The 17,754-nt window shown below is 56.0% G+C and overlaps 2 protein-coding genes across 4 annotated transcripts in view; both read left to right on the top strand.

Annotated features, from left to right (window-relative positions):
* The window catches only part of STK10 (serine/threonine kinase 10), a 40,512-nt gene extending 36,337 nt beyond the window's left edge, over positions 1–4,175 (top strand). Inside the window, exons 15-19 of the mRNA XM_063413326.1 lie at positions 378–502; positions 1,627–1,815; positions 2,091–2,216; positions 2,483–2,596; positions 2,706–4,175. Of these exons, the coding sequence (XP_063269396.1) occupies positions 378–502; positions 1,627–1,815; positions 2,091–2,216; positions 2,483–2,596; positions 2,706–2,846 (695 nt within the window). The 3' untranslated portion in view covers positions 2,847–4,175. The remainder of the gene's footprint in view (positions 1–377; positions 503–1,626; positions 1,816–2,090; positions 2,217–2,482; positions 2,597–2,705) is intronic.
* Positions 4,176–9,935: 5,760 nt separating this feature from the next.
* The window catches only part of SH3PXD2B (SH3 and PX domains 2B), a 64,024-nt gene continuing 56,205 nt past the window's right edge, over positions 9,936–17,754 (top strand). For 2 of the 3 annotated variants that reach the window (XM_063413557.1, XM_063413556.1), the window contains exon 1: positions 9,936–10,108. In XM_063413557.1, coding sequence (XP_063269627.1) covers positions 10,037–10,108 — 72 coding nt within the window. In that variant the 5' untranslated portion in view covers positions 9,936–10,036. The remainder of the gene's footprint in view (positions 10,109–17,754) is intronic. The other variant, XM_063413558.1, reaches the window with a different exon arrangement.

The raw sequence follows: 17,754 nt of genomic DNA, 5'->3' as shown, positions 1-17,754 counted from the left end.
AGGGGAGGCAGTGCTGTATCCATGGGTTTATCCAGCCCTGGCTCTTCCCACGCAGCAGATGCTGTGACAGAGTTGCAAGCTGGCAGGATGGGATGTGGAAAAAACCAGCCTTGCCAGGTCCTGTCTAAATGTTTAACAATAATAATACTTAGTGCTTTAATCTTCAAAGTGCTTTACAAATATGAACCAATTAGGCTTCAGAATGGCAAGAAATCAGGCTCCAATATGGTTTGCAAGCAATTCTTGGGAAACAGGAGGTGAATGATCACCCCCAGCATCTGCTGCACTGTTGGTGTGCACAGGGAGCTCGGGACACTTTGTGTGACCAGGATGAGAGGCCAGGGTGGGTGATCCCCTGCTCCTTCTCCTCCCCACAGACCGGGAAGCTTGCATGTGGGATCTGGAGGAGCGTCAGCAGCAGGAGAAGCACCAGCTCATCAAGCAGCAGCTGAAGGACCAGTATTTCCTCCAGAGGCACGAGCTGCTCCGCAAGCACGAGAAGGTGAAGTCTTTGCACCCTCCCACGCTGCTGTGGGCCAGCAAAGGGTCCAGGTGCCCCCTGGGTGCTTCTCTTCCAGGCTGAAAGGGGGAAATCACCAAATTTCACACCAAGTTTTGTGTTCAATGCCTATGGGCCATTCACTTAAGAGCTGGGCTCGATGATCCTTGTGGGTCCCTTCTGATATTCTCAGAATATTCTGTAATTCTGTGAATTCTCTAATTCTATGGGTGGGTTGGGAGTCAAAGGCTTGGTCATTATTGGTGAAAAAGGGCCAGAAGAAAGCTGCTGTCCAGAGGGCAATAGAGCCTTCTTGCCTGGGACGTGTGCTCTGTGTTGTGTGCATTCAGTGTGCAGGGAGTTGGGAATTTTGGGGGGGATTTTCTGGAAATCTGACACTGCCCAGGATTTGGCATGGCTGATTCCCAGAGCAGGGAGTGAAGACAGGCGCTTCCAGCCCCTTCTCCTCTGCCTTCCCTGCATGTTCAATCCTTGCCATCCCCTCTCGTCCCTTTGGAGTGTCACCAACTGTGTTGGGGCTTCAGGTACGAAGGGGACAGGACTACTGTTAGGTGTTCCTCAAACTTTTATTGTGGCATCAGTCTCATGAGAGGGTTTTACACAATTAAAAGATGATAACAGGTCACATCTGCCAGCAGCAGCCAAAGATTTCTCTGTTACAGGGCATTTTAAAAGTTTTCCAGCCTATTGCATATTGCTACAGACAGCTCACAGACAATTGTTGTAGCTAATCACTGAAAGCACACCTATACCTGCTTCAAACAATGCTGCTTGTATCCTTTCTAGTAACAATAAACAAGCTTAGAACCTTTTACTATCTTGCTACGCATATTTTTCTGCGGCCTTAAGATCTATCCTAGCCAAACCCAAGGCTCAGACTATTGTTTTGTGTCCTTGCTTGCTGCACTATTGTAACTCCTCCTATTCTTAAGCTTCGCAGTCACAGCTAATTCTAAATTCTTCAGCTCTTTCCGGGGCCTGCTTCCACAGCTGTCTGAAAACATTATTACCTTTATTATTCACCAAAACTTCCACGCCTGTCCCAAGCCTGCCCAGCCCTGCGGGGAGGGGCTGTCCCTGCTCCCCTGAGCCCCGTGTGTCTGCAGGAAAGGGAGCAGATGCAGCGCTACAACCAGCGCATGCTGGAGCAGCTGCGGGCCAGGCAGCAGCAGGAGAGAGCCCGGCTGCCCAAGATCCAGCGCAGCGAGGGCAAGACGCGCATGGCCATGTACAAGAAGAGCCTCCACATCCACTCCAGCGGCAGCGCCTCCGAGCAGAGGGAGAAGATCAAACAGGTCAGGCCCTGGAAAAGGCACCAGGGGTTTGTTGAGGGATGAAGGGGGTTCGGGGGAGTGTGGGTGTTTCCAGATTTTAGCTCAGTGCTGGGTGAGAGGGCTCTGCTTTGTGGCATCACCCGTGGGTGGTCAGCGCTGTCTCCACCGTGGCTTGTGTTGGGAAGAATCCCGGGGCTTTTCCTTCTTTTCTGTGTAATAAAGGAGGCTGGGCTGGTCTCCCAGGCAGCCCCAGAGAGCAGGGCCGTGCTGCTCACACCTGCTGTTCTCTCTGCCAGTTTGCTCTGCAGGAGGAGAAGAGGCAGAAGGCCGAGCGGCTGCACCAGCAGCAGAAGCACGAGTCGCAGATGAAGGACATGCAGGCCCAGTGTGAGAGCAACGCCAACGAGCTCCAGCACCTCCAGGTACTCATCCCTCACGGCTTGGTCTCCCAGAGCTGCCTGTGCAGGTCTCAGCCTCCGGAGAAGTGGCTGCACAGGACTGGCAGGAGTTGATGTCCCCTTGCTCTCGCCTTGAGAGGTTTTTGTCGCCGTGTCTAAATGTGGAGCTCAGAGCTCTGCGTGTCTCTGCCCCAGAGAAATCCTGTTTGACCACTGGATGTACACGTGCACTGCTTGATGGGGGCTGTGTTTGGTTGATTTGGTTGATTTGGTTGTGTTTGTGTTTTCAGAACGAGAAGTGTCACCTCCTGATCGAGCACGAGACCCAGAAACTGAAGTCCCTGGACGAGAACCACAACCAGCACATGAAGGAGTGGCGAGACAAGCTGAGACCACGGAAAAAGGTGGGAGCTCCTGGGTGTGAGCAGGGTGTCCTGGCTGGCTGCAGGGGACAGCAACCACAGCTCCAGAACAGCCTCAAACACAGCCCTTGTGTTGTTCTCTTTGCTCCAGGCCCTGGAGGATGAGCTGAACCAGAAGAAGCGGGAGCAGGAGATGTTCTTCAAGCTGAGCGAGGAGGCCGATGGACAAGTGCCAGTGTCCCCAAACAAACACGCCAAGTTCGTCCCCTTCAGCTCCTCAGAGAGCTTGTAACACCTGGCAGGCCACCAGCAGGCACTGGCCGTGTCCTCCTGGGCTGCAGGGGCACCTTGGACCTGGAGGCCCCTCTGAGCAGCCCCTCCTCACCACAGCACCCTCCTGTCCCCGGCTCTGCCCGGGACAAACGTGGCCTCTGCGCTGGCGGGGCTGGCTGGAACTGGGGCTGGCTGGAACTGGGGCTGGCTTTCCCAGCAGCTCCAGGCTGGGAACTGGGGCACAACCCTGCCTGGATTGTTCTTGCACTGATGGCTGGATGCTCCCTGGGTGAGCCTGGTGGGTTTGGCAGCTCAGGCTGGAGCAGTGAGCACTGTGATCAGGAGAAACAGCCCCTCGGGGCAGGGCGGGCACCTCCCTCTCCATCCTGGCTGCTCCTGTCCCAGTCCTTTGTAAGGCCTGGCCTAGGGCAGAGCAGCTTTGGCATTATCACCTTGGCCTTAGACTTATTCCTGGGCACTGTGGCCCCTTTTTTTTGCCATAGAGACAGAGATTTGGGGGTTTTTGCCTAGGGAGGAGGGCTGGGTTTTCTCTTTCCTCCTCCTCCCCGCACAGACTGTGCAGAAAGGGGCTGGATGTCCTCTCAGAGATGCTTCTGCTGCTCCTTTGCAGTGACCACGGGTAGCACAGCCCCTGTGGCACTGAGGTAACCCTGTTAGGGCTCTGTTATGGTGGTTCCTCTGCCCAGCTGGCTGCAGGCTCTGGTTCTGGAGCAAGTGGGAGTGCAGGTGCAGAGGGGGAGGCTGGGGACAGCAGCCAGTCCTCGGTGACACGGTGGAGTGTCTGTCACTGTCACATGCCTGTGGGGTGAGCAGGGGTGAGGGCTGTTACTGCCACAGCTCCCATGACCACACAGCTGCTTGAGGCTGGTTTTTAAATCCTTTCTGTGTGGGGCCGTGTGGGTCAGCCAGCCTGGCCAGCGGGTTATGGCAGCAGAGCATCCTTTGGGAGGAGCGAAGGAGCAGCAGGAGATGCAAAGGGGACTCGTTACTCCCAGCAGCTCCTTGTGCACTGATGTCTCATCTCCTTGTGATGTGCCACAGTTTTTTGGATGGTTCTCCTGGCTGGGAGTCGTGGGCAGAGTGGCAGAGCAGGTCCTCTGTCCTTTGTGTCCCCTCGCCCTGCACTTGGCTGAGCTGCTGGGTGGGGCTGTGAGCACAGAGCTGGGGAGGGGTCAGGGACCCCACTGGCTGCACCTTCTCCTTTACACAACCCAGAGGTGTAAGGCAGCACTTAAGTTTTTCTCTGGACAACATTGTTTGTTTAAGACCTGTTTCTTTAGCAAGAAAAAAAATATTTCTGCTTAAGAAAAAAAAAAAAAAAAGAAAATATAAGAAGAAAGTTGTTATTTTGAAGTCCCGTCTGTTGATTTGCTGGCATTTCAGGGAAAGGTGGTATGTGATGTGCCTCACTTCTAGGTACTGGGCTGAAGCAGGCAGCCCCCAGGTCTTTAACTCTGTGTATGGGGAGTGCGTTTCCTACCCTTTTAGAGCTCCCAATCCATATTTATAAACTTCCTGCAAGCTACCAAGACTCTCTCTTCGGGCCATTCCAGCTGACCTCCAATTTCACAGCTGTGATGTCTCTGTTAACAAACACAGGAAGGGTTCCTGCCCCATCTCCAGGAGCGTGGATTGTCCCTTTCAGCTGGGAAAACACCAGGCTGGGAACTGATGTAATGTTAATGGGTGCAAAGGGGTGTTCCTGGATGGGACAAGGGGGCTGAGTGGAGGATTTTAATCACATTAGGACGTGTTACAGCAGCCCCAGTGGGTGTGGGTGTGGTCCTGGTCCTGGTCCTGGTCCTGGTCCTGCTGGGGTCAGGCTGGAGCTGTTCTGTGCAGGGGCTGTGTCACAGCAGTCAGAGCCTGTCCTCCAAGGGCCCTGCAGGGCTGTCCTGCAGCACTGTCACCTCCCAGCTGAAGGGCACTGCTGCCTCTCCACCAGCCCCGGGAGCCTCACCCCTCTCTGCACATCTGCAGCCCTGAGGAAAGGCTGCTCCTGGGGGCTCTCAAAGCTGATCCAGTGCCCCTGTGGTAAATCAGTTACTCTTCCTCCAGCCCAGCTGATTTTCAGCTTGGAGAGAGCGACACAGAGGTAGGAATGGTTCTGTCCCCTCAGTTTTGTATTCTGTGTTCTCCCCTGGGTGTGCCAGGCCCCAGTGCCGTGTCCCTCGCCCAGAAGGGTGGCACATCATCTGGTTGTCATGTTTACAGTAAGGTTATCATTTTCCCTCCTTCCAAAAGAGGATTTATTTGTTGTTCCCTGCTCAGAAGGAACCACAATTAAACCCAGCTTGCTTTTCGGGGGGAGATGGACACGATTTTTAAAAATGTGGCTTCGAATAAAAAGGGTTTTTATAAAATATTTTGTAAAATATCTTCAGTGGGGCCACCACTATGATGTAAAGACCTCTCTAATAAAGTAACAGACTGAGAAACCTGGGCATGGCTTTGATTTAGTGCCTGCTGTGACCTCAGATCAGCTTTGCTTCTGCTCGGGGTTTTACTGACTTGGAAAAACTTCTGGTATTTGAACTTTGCCAAGCTGATCCTCCGGTTGTTTCAAACCGAGCTGGAGCCTGTGCTGCCGCTCGGGGACAGGGACATCCGTGCGGGCAGGGTGAAACCCCGGCAGGCTGAAGGGGAGCAGCCCCTCCCTGGATGGCTGCAGTGCTCAGACGGTGCTGGGCTGACCCTGCTCGGCGAGCAGCGAGTATTGCACCCTGAGAGCAGAGCGCTTCTGCACGATCCCTCCTGCTTTTTAATCAGCTGGCCTGGCTTAATTTAACAGCAGTCTCAGACCCAGGCTCAGTTCCCTTCTTTTGGTGGGACAAGGAGGAACGAGGGATGCCTCCCTGTGCCCTCCCGTGCTCTCCTCTGCTCAGGAGCAGAAACAATCCTGGTTTGGGATGCAGGGGGAAATCTCTGCCTCCTCCCCTGGGCTGCCCACGAAAGCTCCCACCACAGAAGCCAAATGCCCTTTGTTCCCTGCTCAGAACTTTTCACCTGCTGCTGCCATTGATTTCTCTCAAGGACACACCACATTAAATTAGGGCAGCTTTGGCATGGAGCTGGTGAGGGTTTGCCCTCACTTCTGGCAGGTTGTGCCTGAAGCTGCCAATTTAACCTTGGATTTCGTGCCTTGCTGTCAATGTCCACCCCAGGTAAAAATGCAGGATGTGAGTTCAGGCGAGGTGCTGAAAAGGAGATGGAATTGGGAGTGTAAGGTGGTGCTGGTGAAGTTTTAAATGAGCAGAGGGAGGAGGATGAGCAAAGCCTGAGGGTTCCTGTCTCCTTGCTCCACGAGATAGTAAGGAATGGAGTGGCTGAGGACACATAATTAATCATTTTGTTTATGTATAGCAGGACTGCACTGTCTCCTGGGACACACTGGTCTCTCTCAGTGTGTCCCAGGGAAGCAGAAGATCTCCTGGGAATATTCAACTTCATCTGCATGTCCTTGGCAGTGCCTGAGGGGAGCTTCAACCATGAGGATTTAACATACATTTATAAGTACTGTATATTCCAGAAATAACTGTTAACTACCATTTCATCCGGGCACTACGCCGAAAACAGAGCTCAAGTAAAAAAATTTCTTCATTTCTAAACCCAGAGCTGACAGCCCTGAGGAGTTCCTGGTGCTGCAGCAGCTGCAGCATCCCCTGTGCTTTAGGTCCTGTCACATCTGGGCTCCAAACCCCTCCGGGCTGCCCAAGGGCTTCTGCAGCTGCTGGTGGAGGAATTCTCTGGGGGGAAGAAAAGCAGGGCAGGCAGGGAGAGCCCTGGGGCTTGTTCCTGAGTGCTTTCCTCCCACCCACGGCTGCATCGGTGCTCCCTTTGTCCCTGCAGGAGTCCTTGAGGGTCATCTGCACCCTCTGAAGCCAAATTCTGCTGTGTGCTCCTGCTTTATTCTCCAAACTCCCAGCGGCTTGAGCGATCCACGCTTTTCTGCAACTGCTGGCCCTGCCCTGCTGGTGGTGTTTGCCCATCTCCTGGGATGGGGACCCTGTCCTGGATTTCGGGGACCCTGGCAGCCCTTGCTGGGCTGCTCTGGAGGCGATTCCCAGGCTGGCAGGAGCGGTGTTTGCTGCTGCTCCTGTCGCTCACTAGATGGCACAGCACTGGAGCTCCTGCAGGGCTCCCCGGCTCCTTCCCTGCCTTTGGCACTCTCTGTGGCACCCCTTCCATCAGACCTCTGCTTCCCCTCGGGATTTCAGCGCTTTTCCTCGGGGGTTTCCCATCTGAGGGCTGAGCATCCCTCCCTGGGCAGGAGGGGTGCTGCCTGCTGCCAGCCTGGCTCTGACAGGCGCCACCTCAGCCCTGCAATTCAGGGCTCACAGCAGTGGAAAATCATTCCTGGTGACAGCTGAGAATCAGAGAGATCCAGCCCTGGTGAACTGGCAAATCCCAGCCGGGCTGGGCTCCAGCTTCAGGGCTTTGTTCTCTGTGGGGACAGGAGGCTCCTTTTGGACTGATTTCTGTGAGGTGAGTACATTTGTTCTGTACACGGGGGGACCAGGACGTTCAGTCACCTGGCACAGCCTCCCAATTCTAAAACTGAGATGCCAGCAGCAGCAGTGGGCTCTCTGTGCCAGGATGGCTGCAGACAGCTTTCCCTCTGCACTCAGGGCTGGTGGTGGGGCACTGCCTCCTCATTCCATTCCCTCCCTGACACCAGGCAGCCCCCAGGGCCTGCCCAGCTGTGCCCAAACAGCTGGAGACCACTTACAGCCGTGCAGAAACCCGTCTGTCCACCCGAGCTGAGGGATGGTGTTTCAGAGGTGGTTTGCCCTCTTGTTTTAAATTGCTCAGCTGCTCCTGACAGACACAAGGGAGAGCACACAAGCCTGACTCTTGTTAGGTCGTGACCTCTCCTGTGTAGTTATTTTATCGTAGTTATTTTATTTTATTTGGCTTTGTGAAGCTTCAGCCTCTGGTTAGGGCAGCAGGGGATGGATGTTTATCCTGAAACTCCCCTCAGCTGCACCTGCACCACGCAGCCTTTCTGTGGGATGTCTCTGCTGTCCTGCAGCAGCATCCCCAGAGGTGTGGGCCCAGCACAGCACTCCCAGGTCACTCCCACACCCCTCATTTGGGCTCCCTTGCAAATCCTTGACAGATTCCTTGACAAATGACCAAGGCACAGCAGAGCCCGAGGCGGGCTCTGCCTCTCCACAGTCCTTCCCAGCGTCTCTCCCCAGGGAGGTGATCTGGTCAGCATGCAAAGCCACTCTCCACTCCTCTCAACAGCCCTCATTAGACTTGTTAATTAAACACAGGAGCCATTTTGAAGCCTGAGCTGTGATGCTCTCCAAGCCCTGCTGGTTCCTGGGTGCTCATTAGCTGGGAGGCTGCAGGCAGTGCCTGGTGCTGCCAGGAGTGATGGAATCCCTTCAGCAGGTCGTGGGGGGGATGAGAATGCAGATGCTCAAGTGCTTCTCTACCTTAATTCTTCTTTTCAGCATGTGAAGACCAGAACTTGTTTCATTCCTCTCTTAATCAGCTTTCTCCATCTCAGTGTACATTCTCTCTCTTACCAGCTGCTTTGGATGTTTCCCTCACCATCCTCTGGAGGATTTGTGCAGCTTTCAGGGCTTTTAAACTAATAAAACTTCCTCTTCTCCAGCCTGGATGCCCCACACAACATCAGGAGCTGCAGTTCCAGATGTTGGTGCTATCCCAGGCTCTTCCTGAGCACTCCCAGGTCCAACCCCACACCAGTGTCACACTGACAGGAGGAAGGGAGGATTCCACAGCTCACCTCCACGTCCTCCTGCCCTGAAAACACCTCTGGATGGGGGTGACCTGCAGCTGCTCCAGCAGTAACCCAGCGCTGTGTCTGCACCCCAGCAGGCACCAGGGAGGTCACCAGTGGCCTGATGTCCCCTTAGACAGCCCAGCAACCCTTCTACAGCCCCCTCTGCAGGGGCACTGTGGTCTGGGGCTTTGCTGAGGGGCAGGAGGATGAAGACGAGCCCTTGGGGAGGGGCAGTAAAGCACTGGCAAGCTGCCTGCACCTCCATTAATTCTCTGGGGTGGCTGCAGCAAAGTTAATAGTATTAAAAAGAGCCACATTTAAGGAGCCGCTAAGGAGTGAGATGAGTTGTTTATGATTAAATTAAATTCATATGAAAACTAATGACCTGCCAGTGTAAGCCTTGAGTAACTTTATAATGTAATTAAAAGCCCAACGGGGGAGAGAGCTGTGGTTATGCCACGTGTTGAGGAGCTGCTGGGAAGGCAGAGGCCACGGGCAAGTGGTGATGGAGAGAAGAGCCTGGGCACTGCCCTGGCTGCTCTGCTGGCACAAGGGCACAGCTGGGCACGGAGCAGGGCACAGAGCAGGGCACGGAGCAGGGCACGGAGCAGGGCACGGAGCAGGGCACGGAGCAGGGCACGGAGCAGGGCACGAGGGGAGGCTGCAGGGAGCAGAACTGGGTGCAGGGGCTCAGCTCCTGGCTCACAGGGGTAGAATCATGGACTGGTTCACGGAAGGGACCTCAGAGATCATCCCATTCCATGGGCAGGGACACCTTCCACTACCCCAGGGTGCTCCAAGCCCTGTCCAGCCTGGCCTTGGAGACTTCCACGGATGGAACTTCCCTGGACCACCTGCACCAGGGCCTCTTTACCAAGGTAAAGAATTCCTTCCCGATATCTAATCTTCGCCTGCTCTCACTTTGGAGCCGTTCCCCTCCTCCTGTCCCTGCACGCCCTTGCACGCAGTCTCTCACGCAGGTATGCGGCTCGTCCGGGCCGAGGCAGCCCTGCCGGCCTGACCAGCACAGACCTTTCCGTGCTCATTCCCTGCTCATTCCCCGCTCATTCCCCGCTCATTCCCCGCTCATTCCCTGCCTCCTTCAGGCATGCGGGCACTGCCGCGCTGGGACAGGGCTGGGGTGCCCGAGCGCTCGCACAGGCACGGGGGGCGCACACCGGGACCCCTCCCCGGCGGGACACGGCTCCCCCCGAACCATCCCCGTCCTGCAGCGCCCAGCCCGGACCCGGGGCGGGCTCTGCGGGGCGGGCTCGGGACCGGCCGCCCCTTCACGGGGATAGGCCGGGCCGGGCCGGGGCCGCCTCCCGCCCCCGCAGCGGGCGGCGCGGGGAGGCTCGGCCGCGCTGCAGCCTCCGCGCCCGGCGCCCGGCGCCACAGCGGCCCCGCTCCCGCAGGGCACGGCAGCGGCCATGCCCAGGCGGAGCATCGCCGAGGTGAAGGTGCTGGACGTGCAGAAGCGGCGCATCCCCAACAAGCACTATGTGAGTGCCCCTGCCCGGCCCCGCGCGAACAAAGGCCGGGCGCTGCCCGCCCCGCTCCAGCGCGGAGCTCCGGGGAGGGAGGACGGAGGAGGAGGAGGAAAGAGGGCGGCAGCGCTGCCGGGGGTGCCTCTCAGGGCTGTCCCGAGGCGGTCCCGCCGTGCCCCGGCCCCGCGGGGGATGCCCGGGGGATGCGGGCGGGGGCAGCGGGCACGGGCGGAGCGGCCCCGCTGCTGCCGCTTGGCACCGGGGCCCTTGGACCTGTTGGTCGCGGAGTTCCGCGGCAAAGGGACCCCCCGGCTCCTGCTTTCTGCCGCCTGGATTGTGCTCGGTCCCTAGGAAGGGTCCCTCGTGTGCCCTGAATCCTGCCCAGCCTTCCTGCGTGCTTCCAAACTGCTGTGGGTTTGTCTATTTTTAAAGGCGGTTTTCTTTTCTTTCTTTTTTTTTTTTATGATTTAAACTTTGGTGTGTTTCCAGGCACCCGTGGAGAGCTCGTGGGTGAATCCTGGCCACAGCCGTAAAACAAAGACCGAAATGTTCTTCCCTCCCGTTTTGCCGTAGACCAGGGTGACCCAGTGACACACTGCACATCTGGCTTGTGCAGATGTGGTGTTTGCTCTGGCGGGAGTCAGTGGTCAGCAGAGCCAGGGTTTCGGAGCTCTTGGGAGGCCAAGGGCTCCTCCAGGTCCCCCCGGCTGGTTCGTGGCACTGAGCAACAGCTGGAGGAAAGCCGGGGACAGGCAGCTCCGGGAGGGGAGGGCAGGGGGGGTCTCCCCTTGCATCGGGGATGTGGCGTGGCTGCTGCCACCCATCCCCTTATCACCCCTGATTCCTGCTGCCCTGCCTGGAGCTTTACCAGCCCTGGCCGGCTCCAGATGTGCCCTTTTCCTGCCGTGTCCCCGGCAGCCTCACTCGCTCATCGCGGCCGGAGCAGCGCGGACATGCCGCGGTTTGTCTGGGCGGCTCCGGGGCTCCGCCGGGTGTCCCGGGCTGGGATGGCCCGCGGGGGCTCCTCTGCTGCCCCCCGAGCCCCCCCTGTGCCCCTCAGCACCAGGGACACGCAGCCCCACGGTGCGCTCCGAGCGCTGTCCCCGCTCGCCCCCCGCCCGTCCGGGGGAGCCGGGTGGAGCCGGGCAGAGCACAAATAATCCCTGCGAGCCTGCGAAACTGGGACAGCGATCCTCGGAGGGCAGCGCTGGATGGCGGGGCTCGGGGTGGGGACAGCGGGGCTGCTGTGCTCGGTGACAGCCCCGCAGCCCGCCCGGTCCCGCTGCCTCCAGCCCTGCCCTGCGCTTCTCCCGGACCGAGGGCAGCGCCGGAGCCAGCGTGGCTGAGCCCAGGGAGGGGCCGGCAGCTCGCAGGCAGCGCCGGAGTGAATGGGAGCGCTCGCCTTGCTGGAGGGATCAATAGCACCAGGCAGATTCACAAAGCCAGTTAATTATATGAAACCAAACCTTTTTTTTTCTCTTTTTTTTTTTTTTTCCCCTTCCTCCTCCTGCAAAGAGAGGGAGAGGCAGCAAATCATGGCTGGATCATTTGTAGACAGTGGCTGCTGGCACAGCGCGAATCCCAGGCGACCACGAAGTGTCCATGTAAAACCTTTGTCCTCTGCCTTTCCCATCACAGGGATGTGCTCTGCCCCATCCCTGAGGCAGCACTCCTGTCCCTGGGCAGGCTGGAGGGCTCCCTGTCCCTGGAGGGCCGCCCTGGCTTCCCCTCCTGTTGCCTCTGTGGTGACTCTGTGCCCTGCTCGGGCTCCTCTGCAGCAGGCAGAGGTTTCTCTTTGCTGGACAAAGGTGTGATTGTGCTGCTCATGATGAGCCCACAGCACAAAGTTATGAATTGCACTTTCCCAGGACAGCGAGACTGAGGCAGAGTTTCAGAGTCCTTGTTACACCTGCAGTGGGGAGGGCTGGCTCTGTTCAGGCTGCTGTGCTTTGCCTTCCACCTGGGTAACTGATACAAGAACTGCATTTTCTGAGACAAAAAGTTGGTTGTTTCGCAGCTCTGCTGTGAAGCAGGAGGAACAATATTTCCCCAAACTGCAGGGCAAGGTGCTGGGCAGGTTTGGGTAGCTGGGTCCAGGTGCTGAGCTGAGTGTTGGGGTTCAGCTGGGGACCCCTGTGCCCTCCAACTCCACTGGTGTTTTTAAGGGTTTTTCATGGGCATTCCCTGGCGGGGCCAGTGAGGAATGATCCGTGGGCAGGTGTTTGTTCAGGATGCTCTGGCTCGTGGCAGCCCATTGTCCAAGGAAGGAGGGGACTCCTTCCTCAGCAGGGGCTGAGGTAACATTTGGGTTCCATTTTCAGGAGCATTTCCCACCCAGTCCTGTGTGATCCCAGCTCAGGGATGCTGCCAGCGAGGGCTCCGGGGCCATCCTGCAAATCTGAGAAGGCAAAAGGTTTAAAAATAATAATGATGAGAGACAGAGTAGCAGACTGTAATTTCTCTGGTCTGGCCAAGTCCCTGGTAAATGAATGTTTATTCAGAAGAGACCCAAAACAAAGCCATAGTTGAAACAGACTGGATTTTCCTTTAAAGGACTTCACACAGCACCTTTTTGTAGTATTGTGTTTGTTATTGTCGAGTAGAAGCCCTAAAATAAAGCTTTTTCCTACTAAATCCAGACTTTCTTTTCCTTGGGCGAGCTTCAGGATGTTTCATTTTGTTACAACTGCAATGTGTCTGTTCTCTATGTGTTAACAGCAATGCCATTGACTTCCATCTCCATTCCTGCCTGCCAGGAACATTCCCATAGTTATACAGATTTAAAGAGTTGTTCTGGAGCACCATCCAAAATTATGTATATCCATTCAAGACCGTGCTGTTTGGGTGGGTTAGATTTTTGGGAAAGCTGGATTACATTCTTGCAGGACTTCCATTCCCAGCCTCCTGAAAATGGGAAATTTCAACAAAGCCTGCAGCAGACGTTTCTTTTGCAAGCCCAGTGAACAAGATGGCAAAACTCTAAACGAGGTGAAGGCCTCATTAGTGGCAGCTGGGTTGTGAAAGTAATTAACAGTGTGTGGTGGAATCTGGCTAATGGGATCTACAGGTATTTAAAAACAGATTTGAGGAGAACCACGTTCAAAGAGTGAAGGTGGTGTGTTTTGATGTGGAATTTGTGGTGGTGTAGGTGGCTTCTCTGTTCCTTTTGTGGTTTCCTTGCTCGTGCAGCCCAGCCCCACTGCTTATCTGGAGCTGATCATGGAGTGCTTGGATGACACGAGGACACAGCTGCCAGTCTGCAGCTTCAGTGGCTCTTTAGTGCCCATATTTATGGATCTGGAGGTATTTCTAGCCCCATGGGCTGTGTTTTGTGGTGCCCTGGTTGCCCGGCTGGAGCAGAGCTCGGTGGGCGCCTGGTGTGGTGTCACCCTGCAGAGCTGAGCTGTTCCCGTGGATTTTCAGCGTTGTTGCTGCCCTCGTGAGTCACTCTGGCTCCAGAAGGGTGTCAGGGGATGAATTCTCCCCGTGCTGCTCCCTGGGAAGGGTGACCATGCCCTTGGAATGGCGGGAATGTCCTGTGGGCAGCCGGAGGAGCTGAGGGGGAAGGAGGAGGTTGGCATGAGCAGTGTGACATCTGTGCAGGGCAGTGTCACCAGATAACCAAACTAGGAATGAGACAGAGCCAGGGGAAGCTGCACTCTGACTCCTGGTGGCCTCTGGAGGTCTGAGGGCTTTCTCAGCATCCTCAGTGGTGTTTTGCTGCTGTATCCTGTGGTTGTGCCTTGTCTCATCCCATTTCCTGCCAGCTGGATGATGCTGTCCCAGTACAGGCAGGGAGTTTGGTGGGAATTTATCCTTGTGCCTGGCCCTGCTCTGCTCCACAGAGCTTACCAGTCTTTCCTCCTCACCTCTCAGCAGAGCTGGGGTTTAATAGAGCACTCTCAGCTTTGTGGATGAAAACCAGCACTCAGGCTCGCATTCTCCTTTGTTTCAAGCTACGTCAGGGAAGGTACAGGTTAGATATTAGGAAAAAAATTTTCACTGAAAGAATAATAAAGCACTGGAATTGTCTTTCCAGGGAGGTGGTGGAGTCACCATCTCTGGATTTGTTTAAAAAAAGACTGGACATGGCACTTAGTGCTATAGTCTAGTTGAGCTGTTAAGGCATAGGTTGGACTTGATGATCTTAGAGGTCTCTTCCAACCTCATTATTCTGTGATTCTGTGATTGATTCTGTGATTCTGTGATTGATTCTGTGATTCTGTGATTCTGTGATTCTGTGATTCTGTGATTCTGTGATTCTGTGATTGATTCTGTGATTCTGTGATTGATTCTGTGATTCTGTGATTCTGTGATTCTGTGATTCTGTGATTCTGTGATTCTGTGATTGATTCTGTGATTGATTCTGTGATTGATTCTGTGATTGATTCTGTGATTGATTCTGTGATTCTGTGATTCTTTTCCCCAGTCACGTTTCTCAAGGCTGTTGAGTGTGGAAGGGCCATGTCCAGCAGCAGCTCCGTGTGGAAGCTGGTGCTCACGCTGGATTCCAGCAGTGATCTGCAGCTCTGGGGCCATCCCTGGCCCTGGCTGGCCCCAGCTCTCTGACCTTGGTCCCCCACAGCTCTGGAGGGTGTCTCTGTTTTCCGGCCGTGCCGTGTGGCAGTGGGAAATAGGAAACAGGAGAATCCATAAGTGTGACCTTCAGCTGCCTGGGACGGGCTGGGTGCCTGTGCTGTGTGCCTGAGGGTCTGAGCAGGCTTTGCTGGGGTGTCCTTGGGGGTCCCTGCCTCTGGCACACCCCGTGAATGTGCCCAGGCCGTGCTGTGCCCTGCCAGGCTGGAGGGCACAGACCCAAGGGATGAGCTGGAGCCAGGGGAGGTGGCTGCCCTGCAGTGCTGGCTGTGTGCTCAGGCTGCCTGGGTGCTGCTGAGGATTCTCCTGCCCTGCTGCTGCCTCCATCCCTGTCTCCCAGCTCCCTGCAGCCCTGCCTTGCTGCTCCTCTCTGCCAGAGGGCCCAGGGCAGCATCCCTGGTGCTGCTGGAACACCTTCTCCGTGCCAGCATCACCCTTCGCCCAGTGCCCCAGTGCCCCAGGGAGCAGTGAAGGGCTCACAGGCTCTCTGCTCACCCCGCTGGGCCCTGGCTCTCCTCTGCTCTCCAGCTTTGGCACCCCATGGCACTCGAGCCCCACCTCCCCTCCCCAGCCCCACAGCCTGCGGCAGCCAGGGCTGGTGGAGAGGGGCCAAGCACAGCAGCGTGGTGCCAAGAACTTTCTTTGTTTCCAGCCACCTCCCTCCTATTTTTTTCTTTTTTTTTTTCTTTTCCTCTTACAATTCCCCACTCCCTTTTCTCTGTTAAACCCACTCTGGCCTGCCTGGATTGTTCAGCCCCTTTGGTTTCTCTGCCCCTTTGGGTTTCCGTGGCTGAAGGGAGGGCGAGGCTCTCCTGTCTCCCCTCGTTCCAGGGTCGGGATAGCGTGGGTGAAACCAAAATCCTGATGCTTTTGACTGATGCTTTTCCTCTTTGCTGGTGAAAGATGCTTTAAATATGTGGAGTTTTCCACAGAGAGGTTTATTGTGCAGAGTCTCCCTGGACTGGAGACCACACAGGCTCCGAGCCTTTGGAAACAGCCCTGCAGACAGCTCTGCCCCTGCTGGAGCCTGTTCTGTCTGGAGCTGCTGCAGGAGCTCTGCTGAAGGCTGGGCACCTCTCTGGTGCCCCTCATTGCCCTGGAGGTGCCTTTCCAGGTGGCCGTGGTGTTTCTCTCCACCCTGCCCGTGCCTGTGAGGAGGAGCTGTGGGCACAGGGACGCCAGGGAAGCTCTGGGGTCCCTCAGAGCCCCCCAGGGAAGCTGTGCCGTGCCAGGGGAGCTGATGCTGGCATGGCTGAGCTCTCCTGGGCTGCACCTGGCACAGCTGCATGGGGTGGAGCTGCTGCCTGGTCCAGCTGGGTGCCAGGCAGAGCTCCCAGGCAGCTGCCCTCTCCCACATCCTTTCTTGTGGGATTTCTGTGTCCCCTCCCAGCCAGGACACCATGCAAATCCCCATGAAAAACTTTGGAAGACTCCTGTAGGAGGAGAGAAGCCGAAAGTGCAGCTCTAGGTTTTCCTCACTCTGCCTTTTTCCCACTCACATTTAAGCAGCCCAGGCTGTTCCCAGCCTGTCCTGGTGTGTTTGTGCCAGGAGTCCAGGAGTGATCCTCCTGCGAGGTCACACGGCCTCGTGTTTAAGAACGGGAAACTGGTTCTGTTATTTTATTTTTTTTTTTTTTCAGTATCTGTTCTTAATTTCCTTGCCTCGAGTCAGCAGTTTGAACCAGCTCCTCTCCCTCCCCGTGCAGCTGTGGGGGAATTTGTGCCTCTTTGTGAAGGGCAAGGCTGAAGATTTGGGAATGGCTCTGGTGCCCTCTGTCCCTCTGAGAAGCCACCAGGAGCTGCTGCTGTGTGCAGCACCAGGGATTTCCACAGTGCCTGCAAAAACACTTGTGGTGCCTGACTGCTCCCAGGCTTTGCTGCTTCATTTCTTCAAGAGGAAAAGAAAGAAAAAAACCCAATGAAATCTCTGGCTGCCCTTTTCAGCTTCGCACTGGCTCCTGAGCCCCTCTGTCCCCGTGACTCCCGTGGCTCTGGATGTGTCTGAGCTGGCTCCTGCAGGCTCCCAGGAGCTCTCTCTCTGCCCCAGGGGTGTCCTGGGTGTCCCCCTGGCTCTCTCCTGTCAGGAGCGTTCCCTGGGGCTGCAGAGCCCTGGCAGCTCCCTCTGACAGCTCTGGTACGCTTGGCCAGGTGCCATTTGCATTCCTTGCAGCAAACTGACATTTTTCTGACAGTTCCCTTCCAGAGGTTTTCAGCCCCGTTTTCCACTGGCCCGTCCTCCGTGTGGGAGGGGTGCTGGGGAGGGGACAGCAGTGACAGATTCTGGGTGATGACAGAGGGGACCAAGCTCATGCTGCCCGCTGGGGAAGGCTGCAAGATCCCCTTTCCTGGGCCTTTTTCCATATTATATTTCCATTTAGGGCATTTAGGCGAGCCTTGGGCAGTGGTTGGTGGTCCTGATGTCACGCTGCTCAGCTGGGAACTGTGAATTAGTGGTTTGTGACCATTTCCTGGTGATGGAGGGATCCCAGGGAGTTTGGGAGCCCAGCTCCGGTGGAGTCTCTTGTACTCAGCTTTTTGCATCTTCAAGTTTCCATTTTCTGTGAAGGATTTGTTCCATTTCTGTCCTCCAAGGGACAGGAGCATGGAGAGGGTTTGGTGTTCATGCTCCTCTGACCTGGTGTTAAACAAGATCCACCTCAAAAATTGTCCCTTTTTGGCTTCTGTAGGACTGGAGGCTCTCAGGGTGGGAGGAGGGCAGGGAGCCCTTTCCAGAGGCAGGGAGGAAGGGCAGCCACCATTCCTGGGTTTCCCCAGCTCAGCTCCTTCCCTTCCCTGGTGCACACCCCACAGCAGGCCCGGGAAGGGCTGCAGATATTTGGATTTTTGGGATTTGGACAGACCCATGGAATAACTGCTTCCACATGTCCTCACCCACACACAGGCTGGGAAAAAACCTCAATTCAGAGCAGCCTCTGCAGGGCTGAGGGGGCAGCTGATGGGGTGGCTTCTGCTGGGACAAAATTTGGATTATTTGGGTTGCTGCTTCATGGTGGCTACTCCTGGCAGGACGTGGTGCAGTGCCAGGCCAGGAGGGGAAGCCTCAG

The sequence above is a fragment of the Prinia subflava genome, chromosome 16, assembly GCF_021018805.1.
Source record: "Prinia subflava isolate CZ2003 ecotype Zambia chromosome 16, Cam_Psub_1.2, whole genome shotgun sequence".
Lineage (NCBI taxonomy): Eukaryota > Metazoa > Chordata > Aves > Passeriformes > Cisticolidae > Prinia > Prinia subflava.
Note: the sequence above shows the minus strand (reverse complement) of the source record. Positions and strands in the feature narration are given on the sequence as shown.